Source organism: Diospyros lotus, chromosome 8 (genome assembly GCF_014633365.1).
Source record: "Diospyros lotus cultivar Yz01 chromosome 8, ASM1463336v1, whole genome shotgun sequence".
NCBI classification, from domain to species: domain Eukaryota; kingdom Viridiplantae; phylum Streptophyta; class Magnoliopsida; order Ericales; family Ebenaceae; genus Diospyros; species Diospyros lotus.
The window spans coordinates 34,928,976-34,953,359 of record NC_068345.1 but is presented as its reverse complement, the minus strand read 5'-3'; the positions used below and the strand labels follow the sequence as shown (position 1 = coordinate 34,953,359).

Here is a 24,384-nt window from a genome sequence, read left to right as displayed (position 1 = left end):
ATATTCATCCGGGTACCGTCTTCCTTTAATTTCATTTACGTGAGATAAATATTATATTATTTAATACAAATAACATAATAACAGGTTTGATCTCCTAAACAATCCCCTTCCCCCCTCTCACACACACAATTATCCCACGAATAAGATGATTTAATAATTTTTTAAATATTATTATAATATATTTATTTATTAAATAATATTATAAATAAATTACCACTTAAGAATATTTTAGAAAAGATAAATTTGATATATTACTCATATTGAGTATTGTTTATGTTGTTTGACGCGAATACGAACATCAACTTAAAATAAACGAACCATCACAAAAAAAAATTATTGAAATTCATATGAGAAACATCATAGTTACTACCAACAATACTCGTGAACTCATCATTCTGCATTCCATCAAAAGAATATTGGAGATGATCAACCCATCCAATCTGAAAAGATTGAAAAAATGGTAATATGAGATGCGCAATACAACTTATAAAATAAGTTAAATTTGTTCAAAGAAATAATCTAAAAAATATATGACCTATCACACAACGTCAGGCAAGTCCTTTTGTCGTGGCCACTAATATTACAAATACGGCATGTGTTTGCTAGATTGAGACGTCATTGCCTTCTCTTTTGATAACTTTAATCATTTCACATACCTTTTCATTCATTTGGATCACATACTACTTGGGTCTTGTAGCGACTTTTGCTTTTATTCTTACTCATCTCGATATTTTCGCCGATGTCAATATCTTTAAGCTTAATGTGCAAATGTTTGAATTCATCCAATAGAAATGTGATGCGAGCATTTGTTAAAGACGTGTCATCAACCAATAACGAAGTCTTGTGTGATAGTAACCCATCCCTAGCCATTAATGACTGATTAGAACCCTCATCGACTGATAAACCAGTCAAAGGTTCATGTATGGGTTCAACCTTTGCATTCTTTGTCCGCCTCTTTAAAATATATTTCTCCAGTAACAATAACATTTATTTTTCTTCAAATAACATAGCATGTGTCAGCATGGATAACCGTCGAACTGAAATATTTGACAACTACATGATATGAAATCATACTCTAGGTAATAAGTCAACTCCCAATGCCTATCAAAATTCTTCCCTTACTCAAAATGCTTAACGTTGCACACCTTAATATTTATGGAGCTTGATTTCTTTGAACAAATGTATAAGTTGTTTTGCTCAACTTCCCCATGGAACAACACAAATATATGTTTCGTGTATATCTGTACCATCTATTGCTCCATCATAACAACTAAGGTCAACCTCGGTTGTTCACTGAGATTAATATGGTTGGCAAATAATTCCTCATTGCGTTGATGAGCTAATGCCCTATTAAAACATGTGATGAAGTCCATCAATGAGTTATTTCTATTGACATATCTCTTAAAAAATAAGTGACTGCTCTTAACTCTTTCGTTGTTAGACATTCCTGCACTAAATATGTAACATCCCACTCGAGCGATAAGAAGAACCGGAATAACTTATCCAGATGGGCTTACGCGAACTTCCCAAGGGGGTCACCCATCACTGAATTACCTTAGGTCAAGCACGCTTAACTTGGGAGTTCTTTGCCAACAAAATACCTAGGTAGCACGGAAACGCGTTCGGAGTGTTGTTTCAACGTTTCTGAACTGTTTCCCATTTCAGAGACGGCCAAAACACCCAGAAATGAATTTTGGACGTTTCTGTAAATTGCGAAACGTATGGGGGCAGTTTCTCAATTTATTTAAATATGTTGGAAACGCGTTTCAGACAGAAACGCGTTTCCAATTCCAGCGACCAGCAGCCTTGCATTTTGGAGGCGAAAAACCAGCTGCTCGACGCCCGCCCACGTCGCACACATCCCCAAATGAACACTGCCCAATGCCCATTTAATGCTCATTTTCATTATCTTCTTCTTCTTCTTCTTCATTTTTCTGGTTTTCTTCTTTTGGTTTTCTGGTTAAGTTGTTGCTCCTAGTGGTACCCTTGCCGCCGTTCGTCGTTCCTTCAGTTGTCATCGCTCTTCTTTCGGTGTTGACCTTGAAGTCTCGGCATCGCTCGCTCCTTCTCGGGTCGTTGTCGGTCTCTCTCTCTCTCTCTATATATATATATATATTCATTTATGTTTGTGTTTGGATTTAGATTTGTATGTATTCTATATGTGTTCATTATTATTTGAATTTGTATGTGTTCTGTGCGTGTTTGGATTTGGGATTTTGATGGCTGAATTATGTTATGGAATTAAGAACTTGGACGGATGTATCGATGTGTTTGGCGTTTATATGTATTAGAGGATTGGCTTCTGTTGTTATATGAACTAATGGGAAACAGAATTCAGGGACTGGTATTGAATTTTTTTACAATTTTGCTACTTGTTTTTAATTTGCTATAGATGTTGATCTTGGCCTTATGAATAGTAAAGCTCAAACGGGAGCTTTCTGGAGGCTTGAATTCAATGCATTTCAAGTGGTAATCAAAATAAAAATTTTGTTTTGTCAGAAGGAAAAAGGCTTTTAATGACATAAATGGTAGTTGGCAATCCTCTTTTAACTAATCTTTAATGTGAGGTTGGCCTTCGTGGAGGCTTTAAATAATCTTTAAAATTTAAGTGTTATTAACTAAATCCTCATTCAATCCTTTTTAAGTGTTATTAACTTCAATCCTCGTTCAATCTTCTTTTAGTATTTTAGTCAACTGGTTTCAAAATTTTTAAATAATCTTTAAAATTTTCTTTTATTTAGTCTACCAATATCAAAAAAATTTAAATAATCTTTAAAATTTTCTTTTATTTAGTCTACCAATATCAAAACTAGTGCTTGAAAATTATAAATTATGAACACTAGTTATTGACAATTCACTATTCTTTCATTTACTTACACATTTATTAATTTAATTCATAGGTTTGTTCTTTCATTTATTTATTGATTTATTAATTTAATTTATAGGTCATATGGCTCAAGCTCATTCAACTTCAAGTTTAGGATCTAATAGTTGTGTTGCATCAAAAAATAAGGATGAGGAAAATAGTTCGTTATGAAAATACGTGACTAGAATTGAGAAAATAGGAGAATGAGGGGGTAGTTGGAAATGGATTTGTAACTTTTGCGGTTTGCAAAAATTTGGGACATACATAAGAGTTAGGGCTCATTTATTAAATATCAATGGGAAAGGGATTGCTTGTTTTAAAAATGTAGGTCTTGAAATTACAGCTAAGATGAAAAAAATTGAAGGAGAAAGTGCAGAAAGATTGTCAAATTTACAACCTAAGCAAGTGCCATTACTGACAAGTAGTGTTTCTTTGGGATCTTCTTTGTCTTTACATGAACCAGTAGTTTAAGAACTATTAAAGAAGAGAAAAACTATTAATTCACCTATTGCTAGAGCTTTTGACATGCAAGTTAGAGCACAATTAGATGCTGAGATTGCTAGAATGTTCTATACTGGGGTTTACCTTTTAATCTTGCTAGAAACCCATATTATTTGAGTTCTTATTCATTTGTTGCTAATCATCAATTGGATAGTTATGTGCCTTCTGGTTATAATAAGTTGAGAACCACATTACTTCAGCAAGAAAAGACAAATGTTAAAAAATTATTGGAACCTATTAAAAGCAATTGGTTGGGAAAAGGTGTTAGCATTGTTACTGATAGTTGGAGTGACCCACAAAGAAGACCCTTGATTAATTTTATGATTGTTTCTGAAAGTGGTCCAGTGTTTATCAAATCTGTTAATTGTTCAAGTGAAGTAAAGGATAAACAATCCATTGCTAATTTGATGAAAGAGGTAATAGATGAAGTTGGTGATCAAAAAATTGTACAAATCATTACTGATAATGTTGCTAACTGTAAGTGAGCTGGAGAAATAATTGAAGGTATGTTTTCGCATATTTATTGGGCTCCTTGTGTTGTCCATACACTTAATCTTGCTTTGAAGAATATATGTGCAGTTAGGAATTTACAAAGTAATCAAGAGACATATGATGAGTGTCATTGGATCACTGAAGTTCATGGAGATGTTTTGGTCATAAAATTTTTTATAATGAATCACTCAATAAGATTGGCCATGTTTAATCGATTTAGTTCTTTGAAGTTACTTGCAATTGCTGACACTCGATTTGCTTCTATTGTTATTACACTTAAAAGATTTAAACTACTTAGACATGCACTTAAAGCAATGGTTATGAGTGATGAATGGGCACATTATTGGGATGATGACCAAGGAAAAGCTCGATTTGTTCGTGAATTGGTTGTGAATGAGAATTGGTGAGAAAAAATTAATTACATTCTCGCTTTCACAACACCTATTTATGACATAATTAGAGTTTGTGATACAAACCAACCATGTCTTCATTTGGTTTATGAGATGTGGGATTCTATGATTTTCAATATAAATAAGGTTATTTATGATCATGAAGGAAAGCTACCAAGTGAATTTTCATCATTTTATCATTTCATTCATTGTATTCTTCTTGCTCGTCGGACAAAACATAGCACTCCATTACATTGCCTAGCTCATTCATTGAACCCGAGGTAATTTTCAAATATAATCTCCATTTCTTACTAATTCAATACTTTATGTATTACTTATTTTTTTAATTTATTTTTGTTGATTTTGTCTTTTGAAGGTTTTATAGTTATAAATGGCATGAAGAAAAAGAAGGTAGAACGGCTCCACGTATGAATGCTGAAGTCTCCACACAAAGAATAAAGTGTTTTAGGTGACTTTTTCCTAGTCCAGATGAGCGTGCTATTATTGATGATGAGTTTGCTAATTTTTCTTTTGAAAGTGGGCCATTTGGAGATCTAGATTCTATCCAGAACAAGTATGACAGGGAACCTAGAAAATGGTGGGCATGTTATGGTTCACATGCTCTTTTGCTTCAAAAGTTAGCTTTTAAAGTACTTGGCCAACCTACTTCTTCCTCTTGTTGTGAAATGAATTGGAGTACTTATTCCTTCCTTCATTCATTTAGAAGGAATAAATTATCTCCAAAACGTGCAGAGGATTTAGTCTTTATTCATAATAGTTTTCGTCATTTATCAAGGAACACCTCCTAATATTATGACGAAAAGACAAAGATGTGGGATGTTGGAGGAGATGAATTTGGGAGTATGGAAGATGTGGGTGTTCTCGAGTTTGCTAATCTCTCCCTAGATGAACCAGAGTTGAAGTCTGTATTTTTTGATGAAGATGTTAATAGAGACAAGGAATGATGAACTGAATGAACTTTTATAAATTGTATTAGGTTTGATTTTGTTATTTAAATTTACTATTTGTTTTTAATTACTAAGTTGTGTAAGGATAATAGAACTTTAAAAATATTGTTGATGATTGTTTGAATGGATTGTGAAATTTATGTTTATATTTGTTTGAATGTATTATTGAACTTATGTTTATTGTTTATGTTTATTTGTATTATATTTGAATTATTTTGTATAATTTTTATATTAAAAAATATATTTACAAAAAATTCCCTATATTTTTTAAATTTATAGTTTACCCTGCATTTCTGTTTCCTACTTTTTTTTTAAAAAATGCCATTTCAACGTTTCTGTTTCCTACTTTTTTTTAAAAATGTCGTTTCAGCGTTTCCGTTTCGTTTCGGAAACGTATCGTTTTCCGTTTCCGTGCTACTTAGCTGAATACATGTTTGACATACACTGATACCCATCGATTGTGTATTTCGTACATATTGATCAACCATTTATTATTGTCCAAATTGGTGGTCTCTATTATCTCAATTCATTGTTGTTCAAACTCCTCAGGTAATTCAGACTGTTTAATGATATTTAACAACCTGTGATACTGCTTCTTATATACAGCATGGCGTTGATTTTTTTTGAAAACTTGTTCAAAATATGCCATAGGAAAAATCAGTGCAGAGTGAATGACAACACCATCGAGATTGTAACGCCTCATTTTTCCGAACGTTAAATAACTTAGGAATTTTAGGAATATATATTTTTTTTAATATAAATCATTTCTCGACAATTTCGTTTTACCTTCCCAGAATACTAAACAAGAATCAATAAACTAAGACAGGTAATCATCATAAATGCGGAAGGTTAAAATCGAAACCTGATATGGTACATAACTGAATTCACTTAATCATAACATAAGAATCTGTACCATCATATCATCAAATACTTAAATACATGAAGACTTATATGTATAATCTGACGATTCCTCAGAAATACATAATTATACATGATCTTAATATAGTATAATCTTCTAACCATGGCTAAAGATGTATCCTGAATCCTCACGAAGGAGCACATACCCAAATAACTCGCCGAACCCATCAACCACATCATTAATCATTCCTTGCCATAACCGCAAATCCTAACTAGAACGTTTGAATGTTCTAGGAGCATAACCCAATTAGAAGATGAATCTTCTAATGAAAGTTTAAATATATGATACATGAATACATGATGCAATAACATAAACAATCATATGCCCTAGTGTAACTTCTCATGCCCACCAGCCCGACATGGAACCCTAGACAGAATCCCGACTTACTTTCAACATAATCCTAAAGTTGTTCCATCATTTCCCATGGGAAATTACGGCTACACTATTAGGGTGACATCCCAATCCCATGCACGAGTATCAATATGCCAACGATATCGTGCCATGCAAAAATCACTACTTTCAATGCAGTATGACAAAATGATTATAACTTCAATAAATATCATACAAATAAAGCAAACATGTCATATATAGGTTTTCGAGACAAAACCACTCACCTTTAGCATGAAGTTCGGAATACCTCGAAAAACGTGCACAGCCTCGATTTGCGTGCTAACCTAAAAAATAACGCAAAAATTCAAGATCCTTGGACAAATCACTTCCTAGCCAATAATTTCCAATGAAAAATCAATAATCTAATTTTTTCTTATTTTTTTCTCTATTTTTCATAGTCATAATTTCTTCCAAAATTAAAAATAAATACCTAATCAAGTAATTTATTCACTTTTTATTCATGAAAATTCCTAAAATAATATTTCTAATCTCCAGATATTTTATGGAAATTTTTCAAAGTCTCTTCCTATTTTTTTCTAATTAAGTTTACTTTCAAAAATTCTAAATAATTATTTTCTCATGAAATTTCCCAAATAAGAATTCATAAACGTAAACTATTCATTTTTTTCTGTATTTTTGGACATTTTTATAGAATTTTATCCAGTTTATTTCTATTTTTACTCTATTTTCCTTTATTTTTAGTATTTAAAAATAATAAAAATTATCTCTGATCATCTTCTCTGGCACCGGCACACTGAAAAATCAAATTGACTGTACCAGAATATAGCCCACCTTAAGTCGATCAAGCTGGCCAAATTTGAGCTTGAAACAATACCCGAAAAACCTCCATTCGAGCAAAAATCAATTCGACTCTAGCGAGATTCGATTTTTCCGGCGAAACTCCGATCACCCCTCAGATGAACTCCAAAATTCCTTAAAATTTTTAAAAATGATCCTCACCTCATGGGAAACAAAATCCCTATGGTTTGGTGCCTCAATTTGTTCAATAACGAGGTCGATTTGAAGCTTAAATCTTGCAAAACCCTCAGCCACCATATCTTCTATTTATAGCCAAATTCGAACCCCAAAACGACAGATCTCGAGAAACCCAAGGCCTCTGATGTCTCCCCTTGCCATATATCAGTCCAAAACTCACCAAAATAGCCCTCAAAAGCTTGATTAAAGTGGCCAATTTTCTAGCCATTTTTGGCTAAAATTTGGCCATTTCAGTCAATGCCAAGGCCGATTGTCGACCTAGTTGTTGCCCCAATGTCCCTCAGGACACTCTCTCAAGTCTTCTATCACCGAATTCGGTGATGGGAAGGGTGGCAAGAAGCTTGGTCTACCACGGCAACTTCCAAGTTTTGGAAATTGCACTTTTGCCCCATTCATTTTTACTTCTTTTCTTTTTGGTCTTTCCATGAAACCCCGAAACTTTCTATAACTTCCATTGAGTCCCTCAAGGTTTGAACTCTTCATTTCATCCCTAAGATTCCGAAAAAATGTCATTTCAACCTCTATCTGCCAATTTTAGAAAATTGCACTTAGGCCCAAATCTTCGTTTTGGTTGTAAATCCTTTTATTTCTTCCTGAAACCACTGAAGGGTTATCCTACATACCGAATATAAAGCCTTTCAAGGTTCCGTTGTTTTTTCGGAAGCTCCCTACGATAATTCAGTTTTACAGCCTAAATTGCAGCTGCATTTTAGCTGTACCGAAAGTTGTTTCTAATTCATTTTCTTTCGATGGCATTAATCATGCCTCGAAATACTGATCATTTTCATATCATTTTTCTTTAGCATCTCAGCTCCAGGGCACTCCCTGCAGTTGATTCGATCAAATTTTTGGGCTATTTAGATACCAATCTTTCCCAAAATTTTATTTTTCTAATAAAACGCTTATTTTCAAATAATCCTAATTTCTTGGGTATTACAAAGATAACCTTTGAAATTTCAACGTCTTGATCAATGATTATAATAGTAGGGGCTGTTTGATTTGACATAGCTTCTAGGAATTTCAAGAACAACCAAACAAATGATTCGGTCATCTTATCACTCAATAATCCACAGCCAAAAATAATGGTCTGGCCATGATGATGGTTTACACCAACAAATGGGTCAAAAATCATCAATTATTTTTTAGTGTTATAGGTTGTATCGAACACCACAACATCGCCAAAGAAGGCATATGATCTTCTTGATTTAGAATCAATCCAAAAACAACGAATCATCCTATTGTCCAAGTCCGTATCGTAATCAAAAAAAAAAAATGGATTTTTTTCTCTCTCAAATGTGAAATGCTCGATTAGTGTTTCAGCATCATAACTCATTTGTTGTTGACGTAAATTTTTTTCATGATTCCTGATATCTCTCTTAGTACAACCCATTGACCGCCTGACTCTATCTCCATAAGTAGCAATTGTTGACATGTTGGTATCTTGGCTTTCGAAAATTATTGAGCAAGTGCCTTTTTGGTGACTGAGACATTTCGGTGTGATCTTGACAAATGTACTTTGCTGGGAGTAGTTAGACTATGGTTATGTTCCTCCACAAATTGTTTAACCACCCAACTATTGCTAGTTTGTTACTTCATCACCGATAATCTAGCACTGCACCCAACTCGTGTATGTCAATGGTTTCTTTCGGCAACCCGTGGCACAACATTTTTGCGACCTATCTGATAGGTCTCGTATGTTTTTCCTTCCTTAGAGCAAACAAATAACTTCTATATAATTTCACTCGTTTCCTTATTTTTTTATTGTTTGCAATTCGAGTGCTAAAACTTGCTTCTTGTGCATATGCATTGTAAAAAATGTACGCCTCTTCATGTGATTCAAATACCTGGTCAATTTTCAAAATTCAACCAATGAAAACTTGAAAAAAATACACATTATTAGAACTTTGCGATTCCATCCTTACAAAAAAAAAATTACGCTCTAGTTATAAATAACATATTAGGACAACACAAGACATATTAATAAATTAACCACAAAGTAGGGCTTTAATATTACCAGTAAATAACAATATTTATTAGGCAAAATGATGGAGGTAAAAATTTATAAAACCTTTTTATTATGTGCTAGTTAATTAATGATTATCTAAGCTGGTAAAAATTAATACTCTAAAGTTGATGAAAATTAAATATAAATAAGTGTCATTTAAGTAAAAAGATGAGTAAAATAAAATAAAAAATATGAATAATATACCAAAAGTGGTGATAGAATGAAATATATTAAGGTAGGAAGAGATGAAAAATAAACTATCAAAATCAATAAAATAATAAAGTGAGAAATCTTCGAAAGAGGAAGTGAGAAATCTTGGTGTTTAAATGGAGTGGAATTTCGTGAAAAAAACTGAGGTTTAAATACTGATAGGGAAGGGGGAAATGAGATTTCTAATTTGGGGGTGGAGGGCTAGTTGATATGATTTTACTTTGAGAGAGATTCTGATTGAGGGGTGAAAGGCCAATTGACAAATTTTACTGAAAAGATGAAGGGTTTTGATTTGAGAGTGGAGCTGACTAATACAATATTGGAAGAGAGTTTTGATTTGAGAGGGTAGGGGTCGGCTAATAAAATATTGGAAGAGAGTTTTGATTTGAAAAGATAAGGGCCGACTAATTTGAGGGTAAGGGTCAACTGTTTTAGAAATTGTTCTGATTCCAGAGTGGCAACTTGGGGGTTGGTCGAGTGTATAGCAAGGTGTGTGTTCAAGGGGTTGAAATATGAAAATTTAAATAAAAAAATTGTTTGGCAAACAGTTTAAATCTCATTGAAGAAAATAAAAAATAAAAAAAATCAGAAATTGAGAAGAGTTTTTGGTATAAAAAAAATCTGATCGCTGAAAGAGAAAATAAAATTACAATAAAGCACATCAAAAATCCTTTTAATTATTTTAAAATTTAAACAAAATAAAATAAATACTAGAGGATTATTTTATTAATTGAAATTATAATTTCTATCTAAATCTTGTGGTTAAACGGAAGCTTTTGAAATTAAAAATTTTAATTTTAATAATTATTTTTCATGATGATTTATTTATTTTAAATCGATGTCTTCATTCGCATCGAGCAATATAAATAATGTTTGATACGAATAATAAATTAAATTTAATTTTTTTATAAAATATTCTTAAGTTATAATTTATTTATAACATTATTTAATAAATAAAAATATAATATTTAAAAAATATATTACAATTATAATTAAAAAATATTAAATTATCTTATACCGGATAATTGTGGGACGTCGGGAGTAGGGGATGTGTTCCGAGGAGTGTTCAAAGAGTTGGGGGTAGAAGATGTGCTCAAAGGACTTGTTCGGAGTGGGGGTTGTCTTTAATGAAATTTGAGAGTCACACTCACACATCTGTGTGGGACAAAATAAGATAAAGAATATTCGACGTGGGCAAGAGATCAAATTTAAACATAATAATTTTGATTGTAAAAAGGTTTAAAAACAAAAAAATATATATATATTTATATATATTCACACATTGTAATTTAGTGGTGTTGCTTGTACTTCAAAATAACAAATAATTGTCTCAATAAGGTTTCACAATCTAATTAATTGATAAAATAAAATAAAATTATGTTCTCTAGCGTAATATATTTTTTGTCTATTATAAATTTTATAATGAAAGTCAAACTGTCAAACATCTATAATTTTAATAATAAAGATACTCAAAGCTGTTTAAATTTTAGTGTTTTATTTAATGTACACATTATATTATTTAAATATAAAAACACGTTCCAAACTCGTACTTGTAATAACACCCCTAACTTAATAAAAAGCATTCCTCCTGTAAAGGAGATTTTGCCTTGAAATAAGTTAGCCTCCTCTTCTCCTGAAGACTTTGTGGAATGTGTTTGTGTTATTTGAAAATCGCGTATCACTACAACATAAGTGGTATCAAGTCTTTTCCTGTTATTGTGTTGCATAAATTGGAACTGGGTCGTGTGTTGGTTGTTATTGTGCGGAATGTTTTCGTTTCGATTCATGGCATCCACAAATTAGCAATTTGGTGGTTTTCAATTTTCTAGAAATTAATAAGCGAAACTAGAAGTTAGCCCATGAATTGATGCTGAAATTTTTAAGTTAAGAATTCTTTCGCCTACTTTTTAAATGAAATTTACCAACAACTCAACGACAGCAAGGATTAAAATAGAGAATTGAAACTAAAAAAACCATTTTGAAGAAGACCCTGATTGGGACGAAGGGCGGGGAGGGGAGGGGGCGACGGGTGTCAGTCCAAATCCTCACCCCCACCATCCCTAAGCCGAAAGGAAAAATACGTACCCAATTAGGGGACAAACAGACTATGGAATACCACTTACAAAAGGACTCGACTTTGCATTGGCTTGCGATTCTTGCAACAGAACAGTCATGGACGGACATAGACAATGTCATATTTCCGTCGATGGTTCCAAACCTTCTACCTTCTATGCATATTATCGCACACTACATATGCACAAATAGCTCTATACCTGCCTTTGCATGTCTCCGAATAAGAGAGCCCGACTCTGTAATTTTGTCAAAAACAGTTGCAAAAAACCTGTCATTTGGCACAAAGGCCAACAAAATCTGCCTTCCTTAAAACTCGTCGAAGCCCTCCACCCCCCCCGCCCAAAAAAAAAAAAAAAAGCAAAAACAAAAAAGTTCCTACTGTGCAATTTCAACTGGCTGCACTCGGATTACTCGTTTCACATCTCAATGGATCGGTTGGATGCCCATTTTGTGCCGACTTACCATTTTCACAGCGTCTAACCAACTCATCTCGGCTCTCAGTATTTGCCCTGGCATTCGAACCTTGATTCAACTTTTCTTTTTGGCCAAAAGTTGGTCTAACCAACTTTCTGCGCTTACTCTCAGGTATTACCTTCGCGTTTGGACCTCCATTCAACTCATCTTTTTTATCAAAAGTTGGCATGACCAACTTCATGCGTTTACAATCAGTATTTTCCCTAGCATTTGAACCTTCATTCGACTCTTCTTTTTTATCAAAAGTTGGCCTAACCAACTTTCTGCACTTGTACTGTGCCACGCCGCTGTCCTCCTCCTGTTTCTGAACAGAACCTTTTATCCCATACTCCTCCACAGTCTCAGCAGAACTTTTTATCTCAGTCCCTTTTTGCTTGGCCTTGCTTTCACTCCGGCGTTTAAATTCCACTAGTCGTGTTTCTTCAGGTATTTGGTTGCTATTCTCTTCAATTTGTGCAATGTAATTTTGCATCTTCGTAGCCATCATTGGCGATCCATCTCTCTCCATTTCTTTGTGAAACCTGTCCTTGGTCTTAGGACTTCGCAAGTTTCTCATCCTTTTTGTGGTCCTGTGACCCATGGACTTGCATAGTGCATTCATGACGTGATCAACATTTGCATCCATATCACAATCATCAAAGCTCATGTAAGATTCACTCTCTTGTGCATGCCCTTCTGAAGCTGGAGTCAAACGAGTAAAAACACTAGTTCTCTCACTTCTAGTACCTTTGCCCATGGCCTTCCCGTTTTGGCGGCGCTTGATATTTTTAAAACCACTCCACATTTCATCAGATGGACAGAAATGAAACCGGCCCTTATTCTTGTCAAATGATAAAGTGTCATCAATGCTAAATGCTCGATTAGGATCATAATCTGGAATGTTATTATCAAATCTGCCTTGAGATCCAACTGCATGCTTATCAAATTCAATAAGAGGGTGCAGATTTCGGCCATCAGATATCCTCGGAAAAGGTATTTGATCTGACTTGGACTCTGAGAACTGTGAATCTTTATAGATCTTGTGACCAGCAGCTTCTGGTTCCATCTTTCCGAAATATTCAGCACTTAACAAGCAGTTTTTAGTTCTGCACGAATCAGAAGCATGAAGGTGCTGACGGAAATATTCATCCTCTATGCAACATTGTGATGACCATTCTGTAGGACTAGCATAGTGATTGCTGACAGGATTGTCATTAGGAGGAAAATCTTGCAATGAGTGCAAACCGCTATCAACCACAACAGATGAACTTTTATAATGACAGCCAGGGACTTCAGGATCATAAGGAACAACCTTCGCATCACAATATGATTGCCCCACAGAACGAGGGCATGCAGAAAAGACATTATGCTGCCCGTGACCTAATGAATAATCTGTTTCCAGTATGGGCTTGCCTAAAGGCAAAGTTCGTTCTGCTTCTAATATGGACTTGCTTGAGCATGACAAACTTCGCCCTGCCCTTGACTGAAATAAGTCAGTGTAACTACATGACGGCGGCACATAAAAATTTTCTGAATTGTAGGCAGTATCAACTTTGTCACTCTTCAAGAATCTACCTTCATCAGCTTGTCTTATTCTATCCAAATGTAACCGAGAACCCACATTTGGAATGACTGACCTAAGACCATTGTTCGTGTCATGTTCACTCTCCCTAGCAATGCCAGCCAAGAACCTGTCAGAATCATTTGATCTTCTCACAAAATCGTGATGGTTCACATAACATTCAGTTGGGGTTTCTGGCATCTCACTCATCAAAAGCTTGCTGTTATCAGTTGTTCTTTTCATTAATAAGCTCGGCATGATACGGCCATCAACATGATGTACAAAAGATTCACGATCGACACTTTTTCTTTCCACTTTACACAAGGGATTCACATGGTTAACAGCTGAGGTGTTTGCCTCACCGTAATTGTCCTCATTGGGGTCACTTCGCATCCTACTACCCACAAAAGGCCAGCTACGATCAGTTGCTCTGATTGCAGGATTCTCAGGGTGACCAGTCAATGCAGCCAACCTAAAATCCTTCTGCCAAGAGTGTTTATCTCTCCTGCCATTATCAGTGGCTCTGCTTACTTCATCCCAAGGATTCCATCGGTACTCTGGTGTAACAATTGGTGAAATATTGCTGTCCATATGTTCTGCTCCGACTCTGTCACTGTGTAAAAACTGTCTATCTTCACCCATTCTCCCTGATTCAAACCAGTCTCCTGGGCGGTTGATGCCAATGCCCTCTCCACAACTGCCATCTACATTACAACCATATTCTATTTTATCTTGCATTGAAGACGAGCAGTCACTGTCTCTTCTTCTCTTACCTAAAGACGCCCCTGAGTGCTTGGTCAATATGTCAAACCCATGACAAATTCGCACATTAGATCCATTCTCTATCCCATCTCTCTTCAGAAAGTTGTCATCATGCTTGGTTAATATGTCAAACCCAGGACAAATTCCCACATTAGATCCATTCTCTATTCCATCTCTCTTCAGAAAGCGGTTATCTTCTGGTCTTCTGGCATTTATGCCTGGGACATGACCATCTTCCTCAAAAAGAATTTCTGGCTCATGTCTCAAATCAAACCTATCTTCACCAGCTACTCTTACATCTTCCCCAATTGCTTTTCTGGCATGTCTACTAATTCGTCTTTGAGGTACCATGTTTCCTAACTTTCTTGAGTTAAACAAATATAGAAGCTTACGAACCTACACATTTAACCAGATTGAAAGAAAGATGGAGGGACATGAATATTTCATAAGAGTAAATTTTCTTTCATTTTAGAGGTTGAGAGGAGTGAGCAAACCTGGTGTTCAGACAGACCAAAGTTAAACTTATTTGCTGAAAAGTAATTCTCTTTAATAGCATCTCGAAATTCATGCTCAGAAAGTGGATTACAATACCAAATTGAGGTAAAGCAAACCTGCAAAGGAGTACAAGGATCAAAACCCGTGCCCTGTGCCACCTAAGCATTCAACTACACCAATCTTTCTGTGTCCTACAAATCAAGGAATGACCAACAAAAGGAAAAAAGAAAGGCAAATTACACTAACCACCGATATTTGTGTACTAGAAAAGATACATGTCAAATATAAAAAATAACACTAACCGACCTTACTATTGAACAATATGTAATAAATTCCATTGCCAAAATGCCATTAGACAATTATCATCATGTTTGCTAACTCAGCAAAATATCCTACAATGCATCAAATTACTCCTACATCAACTGAAGTGACTGCATTAACCTCAAAAATATGTTTTACCTGAACATATAAATAAATTGTAGCCAGTTATAAAACCTAATTAACTCTCTTGAAAAAAACCAAGTTAATTCTTCTACTCAAAGTTTTGAGACACATGGAAGTCTAGCATAGATAATAAATTTGTTGCCAATTATGAAACCTAATTAACTCTCACAAAAAGACCAAATTAATTCTTATACTAAAAGTTTTGAGACGCAAGTCTGGAATTCAAGTAGTCAACTCCACCTAATTGAATTGAGACTTGGGATTGCTGTTGGCGTACTCAATTTTATGATAACCTAACCAATGTATTGAACTTAAAAAGGGAAATTGAACTAGGTAAAGCACCATATAGATTCTTACGGTAATCCAGTTGTAATTTTAAAAAGACTTTGTATCTCCTCCACAAGTCTTAATACACATCTATTTGATAGTACATGTCCTTAATAACCTATAAATAAACAACCTGAATTCCTTCCTTCTTTTAAACCTTTCACAAGACTTCTCTAGGACTATGATAAGCTTTTCCAAGGCCTAAATATGGTATGTCAATCTTTCTATTTATCTCCAAACCTCTCCATTAGACTCCTCAGTGACAGTAAATAGAAAACTTCCATTACTAGCCTCCCAGGCATAAAGACTAGGGTACTATTTCTCCACTTGTCAACAATCCTTTTCGATTTAAGAATTATGTTAAATAATTTTCTTAACCAAAGAATGCCATATTCTCCCAAGCATTCCCATTCTTCTATCAATATATTATCCAATCCAACTGCTTGAATAAATTCTACAGATATATTATTTTTTATTGATATAAGTAAAAGCTAAACTAATTAACCAACCACCCAAACCCACTTAAGATTAGTTTCTGATATATAGAGAACTATATGCCAATTCTGTATTTGGAATTCAAAACCTTGTACACTAAATTTTATACAAAGCTCGGTATGTGTATACAAAGAAGTATGCAGTTAGTAGATACATATCTTTGTATTCTTAATTTTATTTGAAATTCAAAAGTATAACAAAGGTTTCTATACTCAATTTCATACAGATTTCTATATATGTATATGTATAATTTTATACAAACCCAATTTTATCTTCAGCTACAGCATTCCTCCCTCTCTCTGTGCATGTGTATATATACTACAAGCCAATTGTTACATATTTATATGTATGCACAGATAAATAAACTGAGAACCATATCTATCATCCGCAGGCAATAGTCTTTACTAAAGGAATATATATCAGGCAGTTGCCCCAAGTCATTATGTGCAGCAATGGACAGGGATTGTTTAGATGGTCAATTAGCTATGGGAATTGGTTCAGTTTTGGCTATTAAAGAGGCTAGTGGCAGTTGGCCAAAAAAGATTTATTGGGTTTTGATAAGAGAAGATGCAGTAGAAGATGTGCGCATGTTCAAGGATAACTTCAGAAGTAAATTGTAATATCCCTAAATTTAAAAAGATAATGAAAATAAATAAACAATGAGAATAAAGTGAATATATAAATAAATAAAAAGGGTTTGAACTGAGAACAGCAAAAGTTGTTGCGTGCTTCAGCTGTTGCAGCTTTATTTTGTGCTTACCTTTTTGAGCTCACTCAAAACACTGTCTACCAGTTTCCACAACATCGAAATAGTTAAGTGTGAAGTGACAAATGCATCGAACAACCAGTGTGAGATAAAGGATTGACTGTTACCAAGAACTTTGAATTGGAGAGGAGAATATTTTGAGATCAACTCTTCGGAAAAGAAAAAGCCCTGAGAAAAAGCTCTGGCAGTTCCCTGGACACAACCATCAGAGATGATCAAGTGCAAGTCAAGGGCTGTCCACCTGTTTGTCTTCAATCCCTCGCTTGTATATATGTATGTATGTATACACTCATTGCAATGCATCCAGCTCTGGCAACCCCAAACAAGTTGGCTGAGCCACTACACTGACACTCGGCCAGTTCACTTGAGTGTTCTCACTGGAGGAACAACTTGCAGGTTACCACATCCCAGGTTGGAATAGGAATGCTTGGCCCTAGGTCTCCCGCCAGATTTAGGTGGAACCTTTACCACCAAGATCCAAGAGGGTCTGTACCAACCCCCATCAACCCATACCAAGGACCTTCCTCCTCGACTATGGGTCCCATTGCACCAGTAATGGCTGAAATTGAACCCAAAAGACTTCCCCCACCCCCGGTTGTGCTCCACCACACACACAAGGACCCAAAAGTTCATACCATAAAGCTCCACTCCCCATCATAACTCTCAGCTACACCAGGATTGTTCAACCAAACCCCTTGAAACTCACTTATAAGGTTCAGGCCAGATATATCGGAACCATCAATGAACAGTACAAATCTTCATTGGATCTCGACTGGAGCTTCTCACTTACAAGGGATCTGGTCCTTGGCAAGGAATAGGCTTGACCTTGTTAAGCACCAATACCCAAGCCAGATGTGAAGGCACCAGATCTGAATCTCACAGAAAAAGCTGAACCCAATCTAGACTTTGAATAGCCAGCCCTAGTCCTTAAATGAAGGCCCATATGGATTTCGACCCAAATTAGTTTAACTTATTTCAACCTTGGCCAAATTTGACTGTTTACCTAATCGGTTTATGGCTCAATCTGATTTCAATCTTTTTCACCAAAAAAATTATTGATTTAAGGGTTGACATTAGGATCCAACAACCCATTTTACAAAGGGAAAAGTACTGAAATTAAAGCATGATTGAGTAAGTTTTAGGTTAAATTATACAATGCGGATTTTTTAGGATACTAATACAGAGATGTGATTACAGGATACTAATACAGAGATGTGATTTTTTAGGTGCATCAGACGCCCATAGTGGGGCCCAACCGGTCACAAGGTAGTCAAAGGCAAAAGACACTATGAACCTTATATGGCCTAAGGCGCTAGGCGTTAAAAAAATGCTTGCCAGATCAAAGCAAGGCACTAAATTTACAAATAATAATAATAATAATAATAATAATAATAATAAAATTATTTAATATGAAAAAAGATAATCAGAAAATATAATATATAACATTAACACAAAATATAAGTTATATAACAAATGTTCAAGATTTATATAAAAAGTAAACGATGTTAAATACTTATACAAAAGCAAACAATTATATAATATAATATATATTATTAACACACAAAACACAAGTTATATAATTTATATAAAGTTATGTAATATATAAAATTAACACAAAAATAGAAGTTACTTTCAAAAAACTATAAAGTTATATAATATAAATATTAAAGCACAAACAAATATTCTATATAAAATTATAAGTTACATTATAAGTTTATAGTTATAGCAAACATGTACAAGTCTGTAGCAATAAAACAGAAAGTAAAGTACTGAACAGCACTTGCAGAGATTATCACTACTGTAAACCAAACTAAGTGTTATATCCAAGCAGAGATGGCCAGCAGCAGGTAGCATGTCAGAGGCAAGCCTGCCGATGGAGAGCAGTCACCAAAAGGATCGTCAACACACCATCACTGTAAGTCCCGACTAGTGACAGCTTGGTCTAACCTCCGGCAACTGCTCTTGAAGCCACCTCCCTCAAATCAATGGTATTAGGTCAATTAAAGTTACCGAAAATCAACAAAAATTAACTCACAATGTCAATTTCAATCGGTTAGCCAAACAATGGAGGAGCCAGGTGCATTTTCTTTTCTTCTTTTGTTTTCTCATTTTCCTCTTCATTTTATGTTATGCCTAGGGTCACTGGAACTACTTTCCTGGACATGAGTTCTACCACACTTACTCTCACACACTCACGGATTTGATCATAGGAACAGATTTAATAGAATCAACAAAAAATATAAACAAAAGCAGAATTAAAACAAACAAGAAACACAAACCACACATCCACAAGAACACCGAGATTATCCTAGTTCATGCCAATTGAATTGGCACTACATCCAGCCTTAAGAACCCTCCAAGAGCAGCCTTCTTTGATTCATAAAGAATGATCGTACATCAGTTGCACCCCGTCGATTACAAGCCTTCTCTCAAGATTACAAAAGCTATTCTAAAACACAATTTTCCCTCTCTCAAAGCTTTCTCAAGAAACAACTGAAATTATTATGCGCCTAAAGCCTAGCCCTCCTTCTCTATTTATAGAATATTTAGGGTGGCAATTCCTAGGCTATTTAAAAAATGAATATTACCAATTTTACCCCCAGCTTGACAGCTTTTTACAAGAGAGTCCACTGCCTATGTCTACCCTCTAAAATCGCATAATACCCCATACAAAAACACTGTTGTCATTGCCTCAATACTCTAGACAAAACTCTTAACATTTTACTCTTCCTATTACATTGAGAGACCTTTCGCATGGCTTCTAAAAATGACCCCTCACTTTCCATCAATTTTCCTTTTGATTTCAATTCATTACAACCCAGGTGAGCACTTGTGCCACTCTACGCCCCAGTAGAAAGCATCGCCCAAGCACCTAGGCAAACCAGGCACTCATCTTTGACTACACTAACAGGTCATCAGACACGCCTCACAGTGAATTTTTAGGTGCATCAAACACACCCACAGATATGTAATTGGTATTTTTTTATTTAAAATTCATATAAAAGGGGGAAAATACTTTGAACAAAATCAGTCCTATCTTCAATCCAAGAATTTTGCAAATTTCAATTTCAATCCAGCCTAGACTGAATGAACACTCCTATCACCAAGAACAATTAGGTCAAACTCTAAGTTTCAAGAACCTCAAAGATTTTACCATCAAAATTGCTATTCCCCTCTTTGGATGCCCCATATATAACCAACTAACAGATACCAAGGCATGGAATTTGAATTCATTTATTCAATTTGATTTTGATCCCACTTGTGTATATATATCTATTTATGTACTTATGTGTGTACAGTTGAGAATATGGAATGAAGGATATGATGGGTTTGTTGTTTGGGTTGGATTACTAGAATAATGCATTGTATTTTTATCTCACAAATTTGGCATAGATTCATAAAGGTATGGTAGGTGATTTGTGAGTGTTGGAAGAAAGAAAATCAGAATCACGGATGGTAGTGAACTATAGGTGGAGATGGAACATGAAATGACCCATCCATTATTGCATAACATTTAGCAACATTTTGGAGGATGTATATGATAAAATAATTGATTTTTTTCATTTGTAGTTCTTTATTAATCATGCTTAATTTCAATTAAACTTTTTTTCCCTAATAATAGTAACTTTTTCCCTAAAAAATAAACAGTTCTAGGTAGTTCTTTATTAATCATGCTTAATTTCAATTAAACTTTTTTTCTAATAATAGTAACTTTTTTCCGTAAAAATAAACAATACTAGAACACAAACAACAACATACTAAACTTTATCCTACCATGTAAAATCAACTACATGAACTCTAGCTCTCTAATCATTTCTATCTATATCTTATCTTCTATAAGGCCCTAAGAAGCAATACCATACCCAAGTGTCCTCCACCAAGTTTTTCTTAGTCTTCCTCTGTTTCTTTTGCTAAACTCTTCTTCCATGCTATCCACTCTTCATATAAACCTCAACTAGTCTTCTTCTTACATGATCAAACCATCACAATTGTGTCTAACACATCTTATCTTCAATAAGAGCCCCTCAGACCTTATCATGAATGACCTCATTTCCATTTTTGTCTTTTCTTGTATGATCGCACATCCATCTTAACATTATAATCTTTACGATCACATTTTCCACATATTGGTACTTTATTGCTGAACATTTTGTGTCATTGCCATATATAAAGCTAGACACTAAAAGACAAACACATTTAAAACATAAGGGTAAACTAGCCATTTTACAAACGCCGTGAGGAAATCAATCCTGGTAGGATTAGAAGGGTAGTCAATGCAATTTACCCAAACAACATATCATGGCTTAATCCAGTGTAATTTACTCAAAATGTGGGGAAAAGAAGTATAAAGGCACCAATACCTGTGCGGGAAACTGCTTCCCTGATGAACTATAAGCATGAGGCACTATATTTATTGCCCCATTGGAGCACGCCCGAAACACACCATATAGTTCTCTCCTCTCAAATTCAAACAGAAACAAAACCATCCCGGCTTTAACTTGTTTTACAAAGTTTGCTTGTGTAGAAGGAAGTCCTAAAAGTTTTCTTCTAAAACATTCTTTCTTGGTTTGAATGTTCGACATGAAGATGGCACCAAACTCAGGAATGCTCCCTGATACACCGTCCTCCTTGTCATACTTCATTGGAAACTCTGCAAATTGCCATTATATCCAGTGGTGATAATGACAATTGTAGTATTAGTAGTGACAACCCATGTCATAATAAGTAAAGATTAGAATCAGATATGAACAGGGTCACAATTCTAGTCTTTACTTTCATGTTTGTTGCTATTTTGGGCATGCTTCTTCTTCATTTACCACCAAAAAAGAAAAGAAATGAGAAGTTTGGCCATGGCTTTAAAGTGTGAGCATCACGAAATGGGGAAAGGATTTCCTATGTACTCCATTTATTGGCAAATATTCAACTATAACTCTAGTTGTCAATAAAAAGGAAATCAACTACATATAAAAGGGGGAGGGGAATTTAATTATGAAAAGCTTAGAAATTAAGTCTAGCAAACACAAATAAACAGTGCTTTGCTACTACTAACTGATGCTCTGGGAGGTAGTTACCATGGCTAACCCAGCATAGGCGGAAAACTCAATTTTATAATACTAAGTTAAGGAAATAAACTTAATTCTATGGAAGTTATTATAGCTTGTTAGATATCAAGGTTTATGGACGAGGAAAAAAATAATGAATTAAATTATCAATCAAATAATCACTCCAACAAAAATATCACTTTTACATTCCACCAAATGCAATTTCAGCTGAGCAGCCGTTTGATCCTATTTGTTTAAAATTTCCTTCCCAATAATAGGTAGTTTTGAAAAAGATTAATTAGTATTAGAATATCTCACTCCATTACCTCTCAAACATGCTCCTACCAAACTGGATTTGAAGTGCCAAAATTAAGCTCATTTTCTATGAGACTACCAAGAATAGCATCAAGAAACTCCAACATAATATCACTGTAGTAATACTACAGTACCATTACAAACCAATCTATGAACATGATTACCATCGAAAATGTTAGACAAGTAAACTTTTGGGCAAATTAAGTTATTGAATTTGGAATCATCAGGGGAGGATTTTTTTCTATGCAATCTTAACCTTTCTTTCCTAAGAAATTGTTTCTACGACTCAAAACTGGGACCTTGCAATCACAAAGGAACAACCTTATCATTGCTATCAAAGACAACTCTCCCTTTGTGTCAATATTATCTTGTGGTAAAATAATACCTTAAGTATTTGCAATTATAATTTTAAAAACCAAAAACAAATATCAGCATTAGCATAAAGACTCCAGCATCCTAGGATACAGCTATTAACATATGGAAGGAATGAAAAAAAGTTACAGAACTCCAAAAATAAGGGAATGCTGATGCAGAGGTCTGCCTTTACAGTGTGGAATAGATGAATGTGCAAATTCTATTGCAATCTTAGCCATAGAAAGGGGGGGAGAACATGTTGATATTTACCTTGGATGTTTACTTGTAGGAAAAAAGAACACACACACACAATGATGTATTTGATTAAAAAGTTTGATCGTCGAAATTTGTTTTGCAATACCTAATACAGACAATCACTGGATGCAGATGGTAATAATTTACTTATATATCCCAGCCATCAATAAAAGTCCAGAACAAATGGCACTAAAGTTGATTTACTTTAATACAGAACAACAAGACACAGAATGCGAAAGATCACACCAACACATGTTCATAAAACTGAGAAGATTCATCATTCTTGTACCAAATACACCAATAACGCTACATCAAAGCCACAGTATTACTGAGTTCATCCACACACGCAGACATCCAACGGACAGTGTAATATTTTTGACCAATAAATGAAAATAAACCATGAAAAATACTAGGACTTTTCAAGGATTATTAAAACAGGCATCATCCAGACGTGAGATTATCGTTTATCATTAAATAACAAATATCAACAAATACAGCGAAACCCTAGAAAACTAAAAACGCAGCCACCAATGCATAATATACAAAATCTAAACACATACGCGTAGAGAGGGAGAGAGGGAGAGAGAGAGACCTGCAAGCAATGACTGGGAGGAAGTAGAAAGAACGTATCAGATAGACGAGGATGCCGATTGTTGAAGCAACCCTCCAACTTCTCCGTGAAGAAAGTCCGTTGCGGCCCGGCCCTCGCCTTTTTCATATATAAATAAGATTAAAATTCATTATATTTTTAAACATTTTAAAATTTAAAGCACTTTGCATTTTTTTTTTTTACTGTTTTCAAGTATTTTTAATTTTTAATTTTTTAAAATAATAAAAATATATTTTTTTTGTAATTTTTAAAAATATATTTTTTAAAATAATAAAAAAAATTATAAAAAAACTCAAAAATAACAAAAAAATATTTTGATTGTTTCCATCTAAAATAAATTCTAAAATCAAAACATATTTATTTACTCATATTTTATTATTGTAATAGAAAAAAATATTACAAAATTTATTAACTTTAAAATATATATTTTTTAATAATATATTAACATTAAATACTTATAATTTATTGAATAATCAAATTTATTGAATAAAATATCATTAAAAATTTATTTTCAAATTTTCAAAGATAATGCGTTTTCAATTTTTTAAAAATAGATTACCAAAACAGAAAATTGAAAATGAATTCAAAAATTAAAATTAAAAAATAAAAAGCAAATAAAACACAATCTTAATTTTTTATAATTTCATTTTTATGAGCGAAACCTCCTCAGTCTAAAGTCAATATCTACAAAATTAT

General features: G+C 34.1%; 1 protein-coding gene across 3 annotated transcripts; it reads right to left on the bottom strand.

Moving 5' to 3' along the window:
• Positions 1-11,681: 11,681 nt before the first annotated feature.
• Positions 11,682-23,766, bottom strand: LOC127808062 (uncharacterized). 3 transcript variants are annotated; one of them, XM_052346399.1, is made up of 4 exons: positions 23,671-23,765; positions 21,474-21,763; positions 15,080-15,196; positions 11,682-14,981 (listed from the first exon to the last, which is right to left on the bottom strand). In XM_052346399.1, the coding sequence occupies exons 2-4, from the start codon at positions 21,753-21,755 to the stop codon at positions 12,198-12,200; spliced, it is 3,183 nt and encodes a 1,060-aa protein (XP_052202359.1). In that variant the 5' UTR covers positions 21,756-21,763; positions 23,671-23,765; the 3' UTR covers positions 11,682-12,197. The 3 variants fall into 3 exon arrangements, with proteins under 3 accessions (XP_052202359.1, XP_052202360.1, XP_052202361.1); XM_052346400.1 differs by lacking the exon at positions 21,474-21,763 and having other exon boundaries at positions 15,080-15,271; positions 23,671-23,766; XM_052346401.1 differs by lacking the exon at positions 21,474-21,763 and having other exon boundaries at positions 11,682-15,196; positions 23,671-23,705.
• Positions 23,767-24,384: the final 618 nt, after the last annotated feature.

Bases quoted from the DNA above. Each gene is read 5' to 3' on its own strand.
- LOC127808062 (XM_052346399.1), bottom strand. From the start codon at position 21,755: ATGAAGTATGACAAGGAGGACGGTGTATCAGGGAGCATTCCTGAGTTT. The intron at 15,197-21,473 runs GTATTGGTGCCT...ACTCCTTTGCAG, and splicing joins GGAAGCAGTTTCCCGCACAG to GTTTGCTTTACCTCAATTTG. The intron at 14,982-15,079 runs GTTTGCTCACTC...TTAAATGTGTAG, and splicing joins TTGGTCTGTCTGAACACCAG to GTTCGTAAGCTTCTATATTT.